This window comes from Falco rusticolus, unplaced genomic scaffold (assembly GCF_015220075.1).
Source record: "Falco rusticolus isolate bFalRus1 unplaced genomic scaffold, bFalRus1.pri scaffold_227_arrow_ctg1, whole genome shotgun sequence".
Lineage (NCBI taxonomy): Eukaryota > Metazoa > Chordata > Aves > Falconiformes > Falconidae > Falco > Falco rusticolus.
In genome coordinates, this window is record NW_023618220.1 from 1 (window position 1) to 19,663 (window position 19,663).

General features: G+C 51.0%; 2 protein-coding genes across 2 annotated transcripts; both read left to right on the top strand.

The window, feature by feature from the left end:
- Positions 1 to 5: 5 nt before the first annotated feature.
- On the top strand, positions 6 to 805 carry MFSD5 (major facilitator superfamily domain containing 5; the record flags this gene model as incomplete). The annotated part of the gene is made up of 1 exon (XM_037374801.1): positions 6 to 805. A coding segment is annotated over one exon (573 nt), but the record flags the coding sequence as incomplete, so codon positions are not given.
- Positions 806 to 10,889: 10,084 nt separating this feature from the next.
- On the top strand, positions 10,890 to 18,576 carry LOC119142087 (vigilin-like; the record flags this gene model as incomplete). The annotated part of the gene is given in 12 exon segments (XM_037374803.1): positions 10,890 to 11,192; positions 12,831 to 13,037; positions 13,509 to 13,724; positions 14,561 to 14,728; positions 14,731 to 14,769; positions 14,984 to 15,091; positions 15,653 to 15,757; positions 16,261 to 16,340; positions 17,219 to 17,372; positions 17,677 to 17,781; positions 18,043 to 18,156; positions 18,490 to 18,576. Coding segments are annotated over 12 exon segments (1,686 nt in total), but the record flags the coding sequence as incomplete, so codon positions are not given.
- Positions 18,577 to 19,663: the final 1,087 nt, after the last annotated feature.

Here is a 19,663-nt window from a genome sequence, read left to right on the forward strand (position 1 = left end):
GACGCGTCTTCCTCCTCGGCACCGTCCAGATGCTCTTTGAAAGCGTCGTCTTCGTCTTCATCTTCCTCTGGACGCCCCTCCTCCAGCCCCACGGTGCCCCCCTGGGCATCGTCTTCGCTGCCTTCATGGCCGCCAGCGCCTTGGGGTCTTCCTTATACCGCTTGCTTGTCTCCGCTTCCCTCCTCCAACCGAGCCACCTGCTCCTCCTGGCTGTCCTGCTGCTCTTCCTCGCCTTCCTCGCCCTCCTCTTCGCCACCCAGCCCGTCCAAGCCTTCGGCGCCTTCCTCTTTGTCGAATTCTCCTGCGGTCTTTACTTCCCCGCCATGGGCTTCCTCCGGCGCAAAATCGTCCCCCAAAAAGATCGCGCAGGGGTCACCAACTGGTTCCACCTCCCTTTGAACTTACTGGTTTGGCTGGTTTTACTGGGCTGGACCCCCACCCACGGCGCCAGCGACATGGGGAGCGCTTGCGCCCTTCTGGCATTGCTGGCGCTGCTGGTGGCCACGTGCCTTTTTGCCCTCATTCGCCGCGACGCCGAGCTCCGGTGTCCAACCGACGCCGCTGTGTCTGACCTCTGACCTTGGTGACCTTGGGTGATTTGGAGACACCCTGAGCCTGCCCCTCCCCCCAGCCCTCCCCCCAAATGTCCTTGTCTCTGTGGCGGTGGCGGAAGGGCGAGCGGTGGCGGCGGGACGAGCGGTGTTGGGACAAGCAGTGGCAGAAGGACGAGCGGTGGCAGAAGGACGAGCGGTGGCGGAAGGATGAGCGGGAGGTTTTTTTCTTTTTAATTAAAAAAAATTAAATATGAAAGGTGTTTCTGCACCATAGTTTCTATAGGGGGCCTGTGAGGTGGCTATGGGGTGGCAGTACCTATAGGGCCCCTGCCGGGGGGTTGTAAGGAGTCTATAGGGTACCTGGGGGCTTTCTATAGGGTGCCTGTGGGGTAGCAGTGACTATAGGGCCCCTCCCGGGGGGGGGAGGCAGGGAGCTGTCTATAGGGTATCTATAGCATGCCTGTGGGTTGTCTGTGAGGTGGCAGTACCTATAGGGCCGCCCCCAGGAGGGCTGTGGGGGGGTCTGTGGGTTGTGTATAGGGTGTCTGTGAGTAGACAGTGTCTATAGGGCCCCTCCCGGCGGACTGCGGGGTGTCTATAGCGTGCCTGTGGGGTGGCAGTGCCTATAGGGCCCCTGCCGGGGGGCTGTGGGGGGTCTATAGGGTGTCTGGGGGGGGGGGGGGCAGTGCCTGTAGGGGCCCTCCCAGGAGGGCAGTGGGATGTTTATAAGGTGTCTATAGGTTGTCTGTTGGGGGGCAGTATCTATAGGGTCCCTCCCAGGGAGTGCTGGGCTGTATAGGTTGCCTATAGAGTGCCTGTGGGTTGTCTATAGGGTGCATATAGGGAGGTGGTACCTATAGGACCCCTGCCAGGGGGGCAGTGGGGTGTCTATAGGGTTTCTGTGTGGGGGACAGTGCCTATAGGTCCCCTCTCATGGGCCAGTGGGGCATCTATAGTGTATACGTGAGGTGGTGGTGCCTATAGGGCCCGTCCTTGTGGCCTGTGGGGTGTCTATAGGGGGTGTGTGTGCCTATATAGCCCTCTTGGGGGGCTGTGGGGTGTCTGTAGGTTTCTATGGGGTGGCAGTGCCTATAGGGCCCCTCCTGGGGGGCAGTGGGCTGCCTATTGGGTGTGTGTAGGGTGCCTGTAGGTTGTCTATAGTGTGATGGTACCTATAGGACCCCTCCTGTGGGCCAGCGGGGTGTCTATAGGGTGCCTGTGGCGTGGCGCTGCCTATAGGGCCCCTCCCGTGGTAACTGTGGGGTGGAAATACCTATAGGTCCCCTCCTGTGGGGCTGTGGGGTGTCTATAGGGTGTGTGTAGGGTAGCAGTGCCTATAGGTCCCCTCCCAGAGGACTGTGGGGTGTCTATAGGGTGCCTGGGGGGGGGGGGGCAGTGCCTATAGGGCCCTTCCTAGGGGAGCTGTGGGGTATCTATCATTGTCTATAATGTGGTGATTCCTATAGGGCCCCTCCCATGCTGGCTGTAGTATGGAGGTACCTATAGCACCACACTAGGGGTGCTGTGGGGTGTCTTATAGGGTGTCCATGGGGTAGCGGTGCCTATAGGGCCCCTCCCAGGGGGCTGTGAGTGTCTATAGGGTGCCTGTGGTGTGGCAGTGCCTATAGGGCCCCTCCCAGGGTGTCTGTAGGGTGTCTATAGGTTTTCTGTAGGGTGGTGATACCTATAGGGCCCCTCCCAGGGTGTCTGTAGGGTGGTGAGACCTATAGGGCCCCTCCCAGGGTGTCTGTAGGGTGTCTATAAGTTTCCTATAGGGTGGCAGTGACGTGCGGAATTAGACTCTGTAACTCGAAAGTTATAAAGTAGGTATGTTTATTGCGCGCAGATGCACGGGGGATCGCTCCTCCGCAAGCGTGCATACCCGAAGTGAGGAACCATCTCACATTCATACAAGAAAACAAATGAATATTCAATTAACGCCTATACATATTCGTTACCTAAACCCGCCCACTCTCGCCCCGCATGTTAATTAGCTTATCAGTCCTTTGCCTGGAATGTGGTGGTCCCGCGGGTCTGCAGGTGATCCATGTCCTTGTGACCATCCGATCTTCTCCAGCAAGGAGACCCAGCACTCCCTCCCTCTAGACAGCATTGGAATATCTCTCATCCTTTTCTCATTCTTTTTTAAAATAGTCCCTTTGTTAGAGGAAGAAGGGCAGGGGTCCCCTCAAAACTGTAGGCGTCCCCTCAAAACCGTAGGCGTCCCCTCAAGGCTGCGTGCCCAGACACCGCACCCATGACCAGTCACTGCACCCACACTTCCCTGAGCAGACGTACACAACCACAATCGATGTCCATTGTCCCCACCTCACACCTTTTCTCCATATCAGTCCCCCCTTTTCTATCAAACTAAGTAAATTCTTTTACTTGAGCAGTCTTCCCGAATGATATAAAGCATCACACATAAGCGTTGCCCTTTTAGACATTCCCCAAACCCACAAATATAACATAATGGTTAGCATTAAAGAAATTCCTAAACTGATCAGTAAGATCACAATGGGGCGTACCAGAGCGTTAAGAATCCCTGTTGCAGAAGGTGACCAGCCAAAGAGAGTATCCCACCACTTATGGTTTCCATCAGGAAATCATTTACATATTCATTACAATTCCGGGAATTCATTTACATATTTCGCTCCTGTGCAATGTCCTCGAGGAGTGGTCGTCTGGGGGTCTTCAGGATGAAGATCAGGAGTCTTCCTCCAGTGAACCTTTTTTACCTTCTTGTTTCTGCGCAGACTCTGTTCCTCGGTAGACTAGCGAGCATGATTCAAATTCCTTGTTTAGGTAGCGTTAGATACACAACAGAAACTTAGGACCAGACGGCCCTTGTAAAGATAACGAATCCAAGGACCTTGTGTCTAGTCCATCCGTGGTGCTGACACTTAAGGGTCTTGGTGAATTCATCATGTTGACAATAAGGGTCCTTGAACACCTCCCAGTTTGGGTAATTGTATATAAGCACATCATTTTCTAAAAAAGTAGTATACCGTTCATCACTCGTCGTACGTAGCTCATTATTCAGTCCCCCCTGTTCTAAAAACTATCATTGTGCTCTCTGATCATTCTTCGGCAGCACCAAACAGAACGCTGAAGTAATAAGGAGTACGTAATTGCCAATCTATTCCCAATACTGTACTCACTTGTTGTACTATTTTTGGCACAAAAGTGTGAGTCTCTATCGGAAGAGATTGTTGCCGGAACCCCAAAGCGGGGGATAATTTCGTTTAACAATCCCTTCGTTACCTCTCTTGCTTTATTCGTTCGACAAGGAAAGGTTTTTGGCCAGCCTGAAAACGTATCAGACATAACTAATAAATATTGGTACCCCCCTTTTCTTGGGAGTTCGGAAAATCATCTTGCCACTGTTGTCCTGGATAATTTCCTCTACTAATGTTCCCTAGTTTTATTTTATTTGCTGTATTGGGATTATTGCCTAAACACATTTCACATTGCTGAGTCACCTGTTTTATTACAGTATACAAGTTTCGCCCTTTCAATTTCTGATTTAGACTTTCATATAAAGTATCAGCTCCCCAACGCGTCTTATTAATAATAGGGCTGTGGTCCATATTAAATTGGATGGTACCACTATACGACCATCCCTTAAATAAGCCCACTTATTTATTTTTATTTTATCATTCATGTCCTGAATTACCTCTAAGTTTTCTTTAGAACAGTTTGGCTCCTGATCTGTACTTACAGTTTGGATTTTATTGTCTGGTATTAAGGATAATTCCTCCTTTCCTACCTCCTCTGTTACTCGTCTGGCCTCATGGTCGGCCAGGCAGTTTCCAATTTCCAAATCAGTGCCTCTATGGGCCACCTTATGTTCTTCCTTCCTGGGTGACCCTCTTATAACAGCGGGGGCCATTCCTCACATCAAGGCCTGGCATGGCACATGTTCCCACCGCTCAACGCCTACTGGGTTGCAGCCAGCAGCGGAGCTCAAGATCCTTCTTGGTGGCAAACACCGAGGCCAGCCCAGTCTTGCCCTTGACTATGGTAGGAGGCACCCGACCAACCTTATTCCTTGTACTTCGTTGTCAATGCAGAGTTTCACCTGCGCATCCCATAGCAAGTCACTGTCACGGCAAAACACACAGATTTACATGAGTAGAACTACTACAGAGTGTATTTTATTTCAGTTTTTCTGCCAATATCCCCACAGCCCTGCTGACCAAGGGATATTGTTTTTATCTGAACTGGGCAAGCCTCCCCCTTATCATTTTTACTGTAACAGGTAAAGCATTTTTCACCTTTTATTTTCAGATACACCTGGTTAAAAATTTCTTTTACTTCAGGGAGGTCCTCTTTTCCTCTTTTCTGTTGAATTAAAGATAAGCTCAATATTTCAATTACTTGATCATATTTAACTTTTAATTTCATTTCCCCTTCTTTAAACGTCTAGATGTTCTAATAAATCTCATCCCAACAAAGATTTTGGTGAATTTGGCATTCTTATTTGTTTTCTTAGTTTGTACTTTAAAGGTTTCAGGATGTTTTCCTGGTGGCCAGCAGCTCCCACAACTGTTAACATTTTTTTTTTTTTTTTAACTGAAGTTTAACAAATAAGTTGGGTTTGTATTTACTAAAATTCCACCTCATACCCATTGCCTGCCCTAGAGGGGCCGTTATGGGCCCTGTTGTGCTGCAAATGCTGCAGCAATCGGGGTGACATTGTCAGGTCCTTCTGCTCAATTGTCAGCAACAGCAACCCCCTCCTCACCATCAGGATTCGGGGCAGGAGATGCTCTTCCTGCTCTGCAGGTTACACAAGCCTGCCTCTGCAGCAGCACTTCTGTTTTAACTCTTTCTGACCCTGAATGCAAATCTGCTCCTTGTTGCTCTAAGTCTGCGTTCTTACACATCAGCCTTCGCAGGCAAACAGCAAACACCCTGCCATGCGTCCCAGCATGATTCAGTCGCACCTTCGAGGGGGTACGGGGGGTTGTACAAACTCACCCCAATACTTTCACAAGGTCTTTGAACCCTCCCCCCACCCCCCGCCTCAGGTTTTACATACATCAGTACAACTTTTTATATCTTACAACGTGTTTCGTTCTGGTTGCTCCACAGAAGGAACCACAACCTGAGCTTTTAAACACAAAATTTCAACAAGAACATCTTTCTAGTTTAGGTCTCAGGTTTGTTTTTTTTCCTTTTCTAGAGCCATAATCAAAGATCAGGTGATGTTAATCCCGCACTCTTTCTAGTGCTAGTACCATAGGATCCCGAGGGGGTACTAATCCACAGTCCTTTTGCCACTCAGGTTTGTCCCGGAGGACGAAGAACATGTCTGCATACGATACTTCGTCCCATTTTCCCTCTCTCCTCAGAAACAACATTCATTGCAGGAGCGTGTTATAATCTAACGTTCCTCCCTCCTGAGGCCATTTCGCATCACTCCCCAATTTATACAAAAGCCACCACTGATTACAATATTTAATCAATTTCCTTCTATTTTCGGTACCACCCTGTCGTACGATATCCCTCCAATGTTTTAATATACAACCCAAGGGCGATTTTTCACAGGGCTTACTCCTTCCATTTCCCATTTTGCAATTTTAATTACTTTGTTTTTCTCCGGCCGCCTTAGCCACCCAAGGTCGGAAACGCGGATAGAGCTCCTTACTCGCTTTGCACTCAAACGCACGTCTCAAGCACTCTTGCACTCGCACTCAGTCAAAATAATTAAGCTATACACGGAAAATCAAAATGCGCATCTCAATCACACCGTTCACACTCTCCGGGCAGCCCGCAGTCACACAAGCAGTATGTTACACGGTACCGTGCACTGATGTACAACTTTTAGGAACACTGACAGTTCACAAAGTATGCATTTCAATGAACAATTGCCAAAAAAACAAACAACAAACAAAACCCCCCAAATTTTCCTGGTCTTAAGCAGAGTGTTAAGTTTTCTGCTGTTCGCCTAGAATTACCAGAATATTATTATTTTTCAACATACATTTCATAACTCCGAGTTTTGAACATGTAACAAGACAACACATAGAACAAACAAGACACAGAGTGCTATTTCAGTTGTTACATTCCAGGAATTCCCCAATTCTTAAGACAACCTAAAGGAAGTTTTTAGCTTCCCCCCCCTTTTTTTTTTATTTTCTTTTCTTCTTTTTTTTCTTTTTTTTCCTACGCAAAAGTTTCCCTTTTACTTTTGCTGTGAGGTCCCTCTTGTTCCTGTGAGATTCCGCCTTATTCCGTCCCGCCCCCCGCTTTCCGTCACGAGGCCTCCGGGCTTTTAGGAATGGCAGTCACCTCGGGTTTGCTCGATCTGCCCTCAAGATCGCTAGCGGCCACCCCTTGGTCAGCAAACCCCCTCCCAAGGTACCTTTCCTCCTGGGGACTACGCTGCGCGCCGGACGTCTCCGTGCGTCTCACCAGCCGCCCCGTTATTAAACATACCGTTTTATCCGTGGATCCAGGGGTTTCTCTTCTGCTCCCGGGTGAACAGCTGAGGAGAGGAGGCTCCTCCGAGGAAATCTCCCGGGGCGCGCCTAGGAGCGTCCGCTCCGCAGCTGGTCCCTCAGCCGAGCAGAAATCCTCCTGCCTGGCTCGCCAAACTGACGTGCGGAATTAGACTCTGTAACTCGAAAGTTATAAAGTAGGTATGTTTATTGCGCGCAGATGCACGGGGGATCGCTCCTCCGCAAGCGTGCATGCCCGAAGTGAGGAACCATCTCACATTTATACAATAAAACAAATGAATATTCAATTAACGCCTATACATATTCGTTACCTAAACCTGCCCACTCTCGCTTCGTATGTTAATTAGCTTATCAGTCCTTTGCCTGGAATGTGGTGGTCTTGCAGGTTTGTAGGTGATTCATGTTCTTGTGACCATCCGATCTTCTCCAGCAAGGAGACCCAGCACTCCCTCCCTCTAGATAGCATTGGAATATCTCTCATCCTTTTCTCATTCTTTTTTAAAATAGCCCCTTTTGTTAGAGGAAGAAGGGCAGGGGTCTCCTCAAAACTGTAGGCGTCCCCTCAAAACTGTAGGCGTCTCCTCAAAACCGTAGGCGTCCCCTCAAGGCTGCGTGCCCAGGTGCCCAGACACCGCACCCATGACCAGTCACCGCACCCACACTTCCCTGAGCAGACGTACACAACCACAATCGATGTCCATTGTCCCCATTTCACGCTATTTCTCCATATCACAATGGGGCGCCTAAAATCCACGCAGCACGTACCATCAGAATCCTCACAGCCACGTCCTTGAACCAACAACAAAAAGCAGCGGCAATTTTGACTCACATGCTTAACTGCCTACCAAACAAGGTGATTGAACTCTTTAATGCTTTCCCTGCTGTTACTCTGCATAAGAGAAGAAGCGCTGCGACACGTTCCCATCCTAGCCTCCTACTACATTAGCATCTACAGAAAGACAATGCTCGACATGCAAAGTGTAAACAACATCACCTTCCTTTGGATTAACATTATACGTAGGCGGAAGGGCACACCAAACAGGAACTGGTTCCGTCAAAAAGTTCGAAACATCGCATGCCTTCTCTGAACATACCTCTGGGGTCATCCCCTTCCTTCCCTCTTTTTTATGCAAAGAGAGACACTTTACCCTAACAGAGAAGCCCCTGTTTACATCTCTGAGCCAGGACACAAGCCGCAGCTGTGCGCGCCACCAGGCTCAGGGCAGAAACCACTCCTGTAGTTACAAAACTATATATCTCGACAAGTGTGCAGACACCTATTAAACACTAAATAACCATGTTTATCTTTCCTATTCTCCTTCACAATACCCAGCTGTTCTCTCATCTCTTGTTAGGTCAAATAATTCTCCAGTTTCCTCTCCTATCTCTCTCTTCAGACATTCTCTATCCTCTTTTTTGCTTGTTAACTGCGACGAGGCAAAGGGTGTGTGTAGCTGGGTGACCATGACCTGCTTGGTGTTACAATCAACTAAACACTGAATACAGGGGAAAAAAAAGCATGGGAGACATAAGGCAAACATCAATAAGGTGGTTAAAGATAATTATAATAAATCCTGTAATACTTTTGAGTCATGGCCCAAAGTTTCCCAGCCGTGAGAAGAGACCAAAGGCATCCCGCCCCTGGCTCTGTTGCAGATCTTTGTTTTAAGGCTTTTGAGTTTTGTATACTTTTGTAAATTAATTCACAGTGGTCACTCAGATTCATGTAACACATCCTATCAAAGTCTTCACACTTGTGTCCCTGTGCTAATAATAAAAATCAATAGCAACTCGGTTCTGTAGCAACATATGATGGACAGAATCAACATCTGTTAATAAGCCAGAAAAAAAGAACAGTATTTGTAGTATTACTTTGTTTAGCAAGCTAGCAGCCTAATTTACTAAGTAAGTTAAAAGTGTGTACTATTCTTACAGAAGAGATTAGAGAAGCAAAAATCTGTTATGCTGCGTTCCAGAACTCAGCCTGAGAATTACAGTCTGCTGTGAGTTCTGCGTGACAATCGTTTGACACATGTTGGGGTTGCGATTGTGAAAGTTGCCCGTTTACAATTTTCATTGGCATTATCACAGCTAGTTGTTTTAAAAGCAACCCTTGAGCTTCCTCATGCTCGACTTGTTGCAAAATATTCTGAAGCCAATCAATCAAGTTAGTATTAAAGTTAGTGACTCTCTAGGACCTGGCAAGACTCCCGCATCCAGACTGCCTTAATAGCCATCTCATTCATTTGCAAACAGTTGTCCCTGGGATACCTTGCCTGAGTCACAGGATCGGCACAGTTAATTGCTCCAGCCAACTGCTCATAGTTAACAGCAATTCCCCGATTAAGGTTTTCAATCAAGGCCACTACACATAGCTCACAAAAATCAGATAACCACATCATATACTGTATCAGTTAGTACCATACAAAGCAGTAACTTCCAATCATGCGGTGTGAGTGTATAAGGCTCTGCCATCACTTCAAGAAGGGACATAGCAAATGTATTATGAATCCTCCCTTCCCGCTTGCATTGCTGCCACCAGTCCCTCAGACCCCCTTTCACCCTCCCCAAAAATACAATCAATGCATCAGGAGAGACGAGGGGGTGGGGGAAAGGTCTAGCTCCTTTTCCAGATCTATAGGACCTGGATCAAAAGGTTTATCAGTGTCAATGAAATCATTGTCCGAGTTGTCCTGTTCCTGTGCTTGGTCCTGTGTTGCGAGGGTCGCTGCAATCAGTGACAGAAGCTTTGGGGGCAGAGGAGGTGTGGACGGAATCACCATCGCTGATGGTGTCTTGAGAAGAGTCGCGCTGTCGGTGGAATTTACAGCTTCCTCTGGTTTAGCACCGTTAGTAGAATTAGTCCACACTTGGCAAAGAGTAGTCAGAATTTGCCACCAAGGTGCTAAATGCATTCCCGACACGGAGTTCCCCTCCGCGGCAGCATCACACAATTGGCTGCTGTCTGTACACACTTTCATTCTTTCCAAGTCTCTAAAGTTTCTTGGCTGCTCACCTGTCTCGATGAATACAGGTGTTATCCTCGGGGTTTGGGTTGTCCGCCTGGTCCAGCCAGCAAGGCGATCGTTCAGCCAAGCCGTCTCCTCCGGAACGCAGCCTTCTTCCATGAGCTGTCTTTTTTTACCGATCAGTTCCGTCCTTATTCTTCCAAGGCTTCGGAACACCACCATAGGGGTCACCATTTGAGGAGACTGAGGCACGGACTCCCTGATCTGACTAGAAGACCCTTCATGAGTCCATATACGTCTCTTTCTGGGGACGAAGCCTGATTCCCTGTTACGGATTTCCCACAGCTCACCTCTCACCTCCGGAGGGATTTCAGGCCGGCTCCTGCTTCCTTTCAGCAGATCATTCAGAGTTCTGTGGGATTCGCTGCGTGTCGCTCAGATAGGCGATTTGAGAGCCCTTCACGTCAGATCCTTAAACACATCACGTCGGGGTCACCAATTTGCGGCGAATGAAGAGACGGGACGCAGCTTGATGCAAGCAAATGTCAATGTGTTGTACAGAAGCACGAGGTTTTCTACACTTTCAGAAGCTGCGCGTTTTAAACTAATTGGTTCTTGAGGCTAAGCCTTGCATACTAGGCAATCCCTGATTGGTGGTTAACTACCGGCACTTAACAGCAAGGTGTTACCTTTCCTTGTCTAGACAAGCTCGAGCACATTCCCCTCAGCTAACTGATTGCCACACGTGGTCCTAGTTTCCAGCCCGCTCCTGCAGGGTGGCGGTGTCTATAGGGACCCTCCCGGAGGGGCTGTGGGGTAACTGCAGCTGGTGTCTCCACTGGAAAGGCTGATGGGTCGCCTAAATCTGGGAACTTAGTACACCAGTGAAGTCCTCCTGTATGGCAGTAAGAGAGGGAGACACTGATAATCAAAAGCACACTGGCACCTTGCTGTGCCCTGCTTTTGTCTGTCCCGTGGCTGAGCAGGTGTTCCATGTGCCACTGGAGGAGAGGAAATACAAGGACATGAATCAGTTTGGAGAAGGCGAGCAGGCCAAGATCTGCCTTGACATCATGCAGAAGACAGGGGCTCACCTGGAGCTGTCTCTCGCAAAGGACCAGGGCCTTTCGATCGTGGTCTCTGGCAAGGCGGAAGCAGTCACGAAGGCTCGGAAGCAGATTGTCGCTCGGCTGCAGACTCAGGTGAGGGCATCTAACTGTTTCTGCCTTCGTCTTTGCTCTTCCCCAAGACTCGCAAATGCTTTGAGACCCTTGGGCCCGTGTGCTTGTAAGCCAAAGAGGTATGCTGTTACGTGACTAATTCAGCTTCGCCATACGTTTTCAAAGCACCCAATTGGCAATTTGGAATGGGAATGAGGCTTCAAATAGGGTTCCAAGTTAATTACAGGCCGCGGTGTTGCATGAAGCGTGGAGTCTGCCATCTCTGGAACATCTGAGTTGCAACCAGTGACTTTGTGCTGAGGTGCTGGTGCAGGAGCCTCACACACAAAGCTAGTAGTGTGTGAGAACGGGACGGTGCTTTTCCTGAGGTCCTTCAGAGGAGAACGTGGAAGGCTGGGAGAAAGAAAAGTAGAGAAAAGGAAGTCCTGCCAAAAGCCAAAAGCTTCGGGTCAGGGTTCTGCCTTGTGTAACTCAAGGCACACTGGTAAGGAGCCACAACCCTGTTGTTTCGGTTGCTTCAGTCCTCTAGGTTTTGATCTCTTTCCTTATGGTTCTTGAGCTCATAGTCAAGGTGGTAGCTCTTGTTAGGATGTATCGCAGCCAGGTGTTGCAGTGTGTTTTAAAGTATAATGCCAAAGGTAGGTAATGCGATGTTAATACCATGTCTGCTTAGTGCTGTTCAGCCCCTGTGTCATACCCTGCCAGAGGAAAGAGAAAGGAACGAAACCCTACATCCACAAAGTGCATCTGAAAAAACAGTTCAGGTTGTGCCGCCACAGATCCACGAGCCACTGTTCTCAAATATACCTCCTACTGCCCTGGCCCCAGGTCTGGAAGGTGTGTCTGTATTCCAGCTTCTCTTAGGCTTGGCTGGCTTCAGGACAGGAACACAGAGCTGAAAAGTCACACCGAGTGATCTTTTCTTCACCTTTTATTTTTCCATTATAGCTTGCATTTTCATTGTCTGATTGCTGTTAGTGGTTACCTAATCAGAGGGATCAGGAGCACGATAGCAGTCATCAGCTACCAGACCTGCAAAAACTCAATGAGAAGGGAAGAAGTCGGGAAGCCCTTGTATAGAGCAGCCCTTTAATGGTAGACTGAGAAGGACCCCTTTTGCATGTGGGGCCTTCCAGAAGCAGTCCCAGGAGCCGCATGTGCTACACTTGAAGACACCTAGCACTTAAGTAGCGGTAAGCATGTGCTAGCTGCCTGCCTCCTGCAGTAGGTTTCTGGTGTTGAATTTCTCTTTCCTAGGAGTCATACTGTACGTCTTGTTCTCTGTAGCCTTGGCAGCAGATGTCAGAGTTCAGATAAACTCCAGCTGTGCGCTGCCATCTCAGTTGTTGTCTGGTGTCTTACACTGGAGGAGAGGCACCTCCTCGTCTGTGTCGGAAGGCCTTTGCTAATTCAGGGTACTGCTCCTGTGCAAACAGAAGGGTTTTGAGGGAAAGGTGGGCTTTATACTCCTGGCATGGAGGCACTGTAGATCAGCTGGTACAGTGTCAGCCCTCAGACAGAATGTGCTGGGAAGGCGTTGTGTTTGCTCTGAGGAGCAGTACCGCTGAGCAGCGTCTACCTTGCTTTCCCTGGCTCTGTTCCTGTGGATCTGCCAGTGCAGGCAAGGCTTTTCACAGACGCTTGGTTCTTCTGCCGCAGGCTTCAGCAACAGTTGCCATCCCCAAGGAGCACCACCGTTTTGTCATTGGAAAGAAGGGTGAGAGGCTGCAGGACCTGAAGCTCAAAACTGCAACCAAAATGCAGGTCCCCTGCCCAGATGACCCCAGCAACCAGATCAAGATCAGCGGCACTAAAGAAGGGATTGAGAAGGCCCGGCACGAGATCCTGCTTATCTCCGCTGAGCAGGTACCTCAGTATGATCTCTCTCATGGCATTAGCTGGTCAGCCTTTTTGCTTCCCCACGGTATAGTCGGAGTTTGTAGCCACCGTGGCTACAGTCAGTGGCTAACGTTAGCCTGAACGGAGAGGTATACTGTGCCACTCGCCGGCTGTGTGAGCACCGCTGCCAGGTCCTGAAACTTCTTGTGCTGCGTTTTGTCCATCTCTGAGGCCAAAACAAGCATTTGATAGTTGAAGCGACGCGTCTTAGGTGCCAGCTGAGGTAAGGCAGGAGATCACAGGGGTGAATATCGTAAACAAGGAGCAGCAGCAGCAACCATATTTGTAGATGGAAAGAGGTGGAGATCTACAAGCCCGCAAACTGAGGTTGCTTGGGCCAGAGTGTCAGGCAGGACAGCCCTGGGAACTTAGCTGTGCCTGGCAGAGACTGTAATACAGAGGGCAGTTCCCACCAAGGTCTGTTGCGGGCTCTTCCAGGATAAGCGTGCCGTGGAGCGGCTGGACGTGGAGCAAGTGTACCACCCTTTCATTGCCGGCCCTTACAACAAGCTGGGGAGGGAGCTCATGCAGGACACAGGGACGCGCATCGACATTCCTCCACCCAGTGTCAACAAGACCGAGATAGTCTTCACCGGAGAAAAGGAGCAACTAGCCCAGGCTGTGGCTCGCGTTAAGAAGATCTATGAGGAGAAGGTACGGATGGTCCATAAAGCTTCCCACCTTCCCCTGGCACCTGCTCCTAGGCACTCTTCCCTTCTTGTTCTACTTTTGTGCACCCCTCTGTTGCACCTGGCTCAGCAGCCCTTGCAGTACATGACCCCGAATCCTACCGTTTCCTCACTCGGCAGAGTGGGAGCTGGGCTGATACTATCCGGGAGGTGACAGATTTCTGGCTTTTCTGTATCGTGGGAATTAGCAGGCCACCAATAGCTCTTGTTCACACCGGTGCTACTAAGGAAGGAAAGAAGCGTGAAGTCTACAGTGGTGGCCAGCTGACAGTATCAAAGTTGCTACCTAAGTAGAAGTTGCTGAAGAGTGAATGTCACTCCAGTTTATTTCCCACAGCCAACGCTGCTGTGAATATCCTTGTTGTGGGTTGCTGGGCTGTTTTTCCTCGTGGTTAGGTCTGTATTTGTACCAGTCCGGATTTCAACAATCGGCTTATAGCCTGCACAGTGTTGCATCACAGCACTGCCTGGGAGACGGCTGGGAGTTGAACCCTGTTGTCCAACGGGGGGACGGGGACGACGACAACGACATGCCTGTGTGCGTGTGTGGTCTCTTGCATGCCGTGTCCCAGGGAGCTTGACCCAGCATGCTAGTTTTGTACTTGCCCTGTGAATTTTTGAGCACAAGGCTTTCTGTAGGCAGGGGTCCAAGGGGTGCTAGGGTGCTGCCGAGCCACTGTGCTCAGCTTGGCTTTGCTCTTTGCTGGGTGCAGAGTTTGACTGCATCTTGTGCCTCTTCCTGTCGCTCTTGTCCTTCCCCGCCCCCTTGTGATTGATGCCTCAGTGTCTCTGCCCCTACAGAAAAAGAAGACTACTACTCTTGCAGTGGAGGTGAAGAAGTCCCAGCACAAGTATGTCATCGGCCCCAAGGGGAATTCCCTGCAGGAGATCTTGGAGAAGACTGGAGTCTCTGTCGAGATCCCAGCCACTGACAGGAGCTCGGGGACGGTGATACTGCGAGGCGAGCCTCTGAAAAACTTGGGCAAGCATTGACTGACGTCTATGCAAAGGTACTAACAAGATGGGCTAGGCCTCCTTTGAAGGTCCCATGAAGATCCATTTGTGAGCACTGACAGGTGTAGCGGGGGTGCTCTCTCTTGGGCCATTAGAGGTGCAGCTTAGAAGTCAATACCGGAGGTGCAGCATGGGAATTGGAACTGAATTGTTGTGAAGGCCTCTTCCAGTTTGTCCATCAAACAGCTTCTCTGTTTTTCTGTCTCTCAGGCCAACAGTTTTACCGTCTCCTCGGTCTCTGCCCCCTCTTGGCTTCATCGTTTCATTATTGGAAAGAAAGGACAGAACCTGGCCAAAATAACTCAGCAGATGCCAAAGGTATGGGTGAGCTGGTTAGCTTAGCACCCCCGGCGTAGAAAAAGGTTTAGTCCAGATCACTCGTCATGAAAGAGAGAGGTGTATTCTAGCGTGGGTAAACCCAGGGGGAAATGACACAGATCTTTGCTGTTCAAGGGAACCCTCTCTTTTACTGCTGCAAACACTGCTCCTCCTATGTTATTGTCATGGGTTGAGCCCTTCCAAGGAAGCTTTATGTGGTGCTGTTTTGAGAACTGATGTAGTAGGATACCTGGAAATGGCGAGTGCAGCAAGGCTTCTCCCTGGGGAGTTAGATGGTATCTAGATAAAGGCTAGATGAGTAAACTTCTCCAAAGCCCTTGCAGAAACCGGGACGGCACCAGAGCCTTGGGCTCTAGGCACTGCCATATGGCCGAAATTGTTAAGTTTCTGACTTGTAAAATTGTGGGGATTTGGTCTGGGCTTTTTGGGAAGGAGCACATCTCTCAGTGGCAGGGATCGATGGTGTAGGCCTGACCAAAAGCATTGGCCTGGCTTGGATCTTGGCAAATTCTGAAGAGATTCATTGTCCTTCACCTCAAGGTTCACATCAAATTCACTGGAGGAGAGGATAACATCACTTTGGAAGGACCTACAGAAGATGTGCATGTGGCTCAGGAACAGATTGAAGCCATGCTCAAGGAACTGGTGAGCTGGAGTTACTAGTTCCAGTAAGAAACTGGGGGAAGAAGGGGCAACAGAGCAGAGGTGATGAGGTGTTTGTCACATCCATAGGATGTCTTGGCATGCTTAATCGAACTTGCAGGAGACAAATTGTGTGGCAGGTGGATGACACCCCTTGGTTATGAAACTCATCCATAGCATCCTTGAAAAGTCAGCATTAATTTTTTTGGTGCAGAGAAGGAAGGATTCTCTTGGTTATAGCTGGAGAGGCATAGAAGTGAGTCTTTTCAATGTTTCATGAGCACAATGCTCTCTTCTCAAAGCAGAGGAATGCTTGTGCTCTGCTTAAGAGCAGAAGTGCTTGTAGCTGACCGCTGGTGAGACAGTGCCAATACTGGCAGTAGGCAGTTACTTAGGGCACGAGACAGAAGCGGTGGCCTGTCCTACCTGGCCCTATATAATATAATATATAATAAGGTACATACATACATATAAAGATATAGATATAAAAATATAATTATTTTTAGATCCACGGCATGGATTACGCAATAATCAAGGCTGACCACCAATTCCACCGACCCCTCATTGGCAAGAACGCAGCTAAACGGTAAGTGGAGTGCCTTTCTAGTCCTTCCCATGCTCACACTCTTCGTGTTTAGTAGATGGTATCAGGGGCTCTGTAGCTCACCCAGTGTGCTGTCTCCATCACGTTTCCTCTGCTTTTCTGGAGTGGTGGTGGTACAAGGAGAGAAATGGGCCGTGAGGCCTTGCGATGGCTTTAACGTGTGAAAGTACCTTGGGAGCCTGAACAGTAGTGGAATTACTTCTCTGTGCGAATGACATTTTAGCAGCCAGTTGTGGGTGGTGGAAATGTGCTTGGTGAGCTTCTCCCTGTAGAGGAATGAAGGCGGTGGGTTGATTAGCATTGATAACACGCAGCTGTGGCCTTGCCTCAGAGGCAGTGGGTTGATTGACGTGGACGATGTGCAGGTGTAGCTGGTTCCCGCTAAGGGGTTAAATAGCCCTGTGGCTTGTGGGAGAGGGTGTCAGCTGGAGGAGGAGCAGTGTGGTCTGGCCTCTGGAGGAAGGCGCTACAGCACCGGCAGTAGAATATGGTCAACGGTAAAGCCTTGTTGCGGTCTGCTAGTTTGATAGCACTGCAACGTGTCCCCAGCCAAGAGTTTGGGGTAGAAAGGAACGATTGTCCTCTGCTCTAAATGTGATACTGTTTGGGGAAGAAACACGCCTCGCTCTGACAAGGGAACAATGGGCTCTGTAGATGCCACGGTATTTACTTGGACAGGCTCTCGTGTGGCACAGGTCTGCTCTCACTGAACTCCAGGGGGAAGAGGCAATTTCCCCTGTCTCAACCCTACCCCACTGAGCCCTTCCCAGAGGCGGCTTTACTTCCTCAACAGCCTCTGAGCAGTGATAATCAAGGTGCCTTGCTTCCAGGTCTTTGCCTAGCAGATGGCGTCACCACAGTCCTTGCCTCGAAGTTAACAGGATGAAGGATCTGTACAAGGTGTCTGTGCGCATTCCCCCGGACAACGAGAAGAGCAACCCGATCAGAATGGAAGGAGACCCACAGGGGGTCCCACAGGCCAAGAAAGAGCTGCTGGAACTCGCTTCCCGTATGGTGAGTGGGTAGGACGTGATGTTTGGGAGACTGCAGGGTTTGGGCTCTCGTGTTCCCTTGTAACCTTCTGGTGCGAGCCCACCTTCTTGCCCACCGAGCACTTGGATCTCATGACAAGTGCAAGTTCCTCTTCACAAATGTCTTCCCCTGTTCCCTCGGGTAGCCCTTCTCTGTCAACGCAGAGTGAATTTGGTCTGGAGAAAAGAGGGACAGTGCTGGCAAGTAAACCGTCGGGCAGCAAACCGCTAAGTCAAAGTAGATGGCTCTCCGGCTGAACACTCAGTGTGCCCTCTGTTCCCATCAGGAAAATGAACACGCTGCGGACCTAATCGTTGAGCAGAAATTCCACCGGACCATCATTGGGCAGAAGGCTGAGCGGGTCTGGGAAATCCGGGAGCAATTCCCAGAGGTAAGGCTTTGTAGGAGAGGAGGAATCCAGAGGGGTTATTTCCTACATGGGTAGTAGGCCTGTCGTCACAGAAGTCGTAACTTTAGTGGCTCTGTAGCGCAAGTGTCTGAGAAGATAGTTCTTTTAGCCAGAGGCCGCTAACACGGTTCCCCTTTTCTGAATGGGAAAAGGGCATGAGTAGGATCCCCCCAACCTTTGCATGTGTCTGACACAAGGGTTCTTGCTTTTGCTTGAGCTAACTAGAAATGACCGCTCCTGCAGGTTATCATCAGCTTCGCAGACCCTGCACACAAGAGTGACATCGTCCAACTCCGAGGTCCCAAAAACGAGGTGGAGAAGTGCACCGAGTACATGCAAAAGATGGTGGCAGACCTGGTAAGGAGGTCTTCTGCCTGCTCTTCCCTCCTACGTGCCTGGATAACCCTGGGGCAAAGCAGAGCTCTACTGGCTTGGGTAGAGCTAAAACACCTCAAGAGGAGGGAGCTGTCGGCGCTGTTTTGGCTGAATGGAGGCAGGGGGATAGTACCTGTTATGGGAAGGCTATAGGGGAACGTCCTTGCCTTTGTTTAGTCTTACAAAAGTCCCTCGTATAGAGAACTTCCTTGGGTCTAAGCCTGTTTTCAAAAGCTCGTTTATCAGAGCTCCTGAAGTCGGGCCTCCCTTGCCACGACAGTGTAAACTTCATGTCTCCCTTCCTTTCTCCCTTAGGTTGAAAACAGCTTTTCTATTTCTGTCCCCATCTGCAAACAGTTCCACAAGAACATCATAGCGAAAGGAGGTGCCAACATCAAGAAGGTGAGATACTGTTCCTAACACAGGTGGGCCGGGCCGTGGTGGGTTCTGGTGAGCTTGAGACGGGCTGTGGTGGGCTGGGACGGGTTCTGGTGGTCGGGGCCGTGGATGGGCCGGGCCGTGGTGGGCCGGGATGGGCCGTGGTGGGATGGGACGTGTTGAGGCGGGCCGCGGTGTGCCGGGACGGGCTGGGACGGGCCGTGGTGGTCTGGTACGAGCCGTGGTGGGCCGGGGCGGGCCGGGGCGGGCCGGGACGGTCTGCGGTGGGCCGGGGCGGGCTGGGACGGTCTGCGGTGGGCCGGGACGGGCTGTGGTGGTCTGGGACGGGCTGGGACGGGTTCTGGTGGTCTGGGACGGGCTGTGGTGGGCTGGGACAGGCTGGGACGGGTTCTGGTGGGCTGGGACGGGCTGTGGTGGGCCGTGGTGGTCTGGGACGGGCTGTGGTGGGCTGTGGTGGGTTCTGGTGAGCTTGAGGTGGGCTGGGACGGGCTCTGGTGGTCTGGAACGAGCTGTGATGTGCTGCAATGGGCTGTGGGACGGCCTGGGACGGGCTGTGGGACGGGCTGGGACGGGCTGTGGTGGGCTGGGATGGGCCGTGGTGAACTGTGGTGGGCTGTGGTGGGCTGTGGTGGATCGTGGTGGGTCGTTTTGGGCCGGGATGGGAAAGGGGTGGGCTGTGGTGGGCCGTGGCGGGCCTGGGTGGGCTCTGGCGGGCCGTGGTGGGCCATGGCGGGCAGGGACGGGCTGTGGTGGGCTGGGACGGGTTGGGACGTGCTGTGGAGGGCTGTGGTGGGCTTTGGTGGGCTGGGACGGGCTGTGATGGGCCGTGGTGGGCTCTGGCAAGGCGTGGCGGGCCAGGGTAGGCCGTGGCGGGCCAGGGTAGGCCGTGGCGGGCCGTGGTGGGCCGTGGCTGGGCCGTGGTGGGCCGTGGCGGGCCGTGGTGGGCCGTGGTGGGCCGGGCCGGGCCGGGACGGGCTGGGACGGGCTGGGACGGGGCGTGGCGGGCCAGGGTAGGCCGTGGCGGGCCGGGACGGGCCGAGACGGGTTGTGGCGGGCTGTGGCGGGCTGGGACAGGCTTTGACGGGCCGTG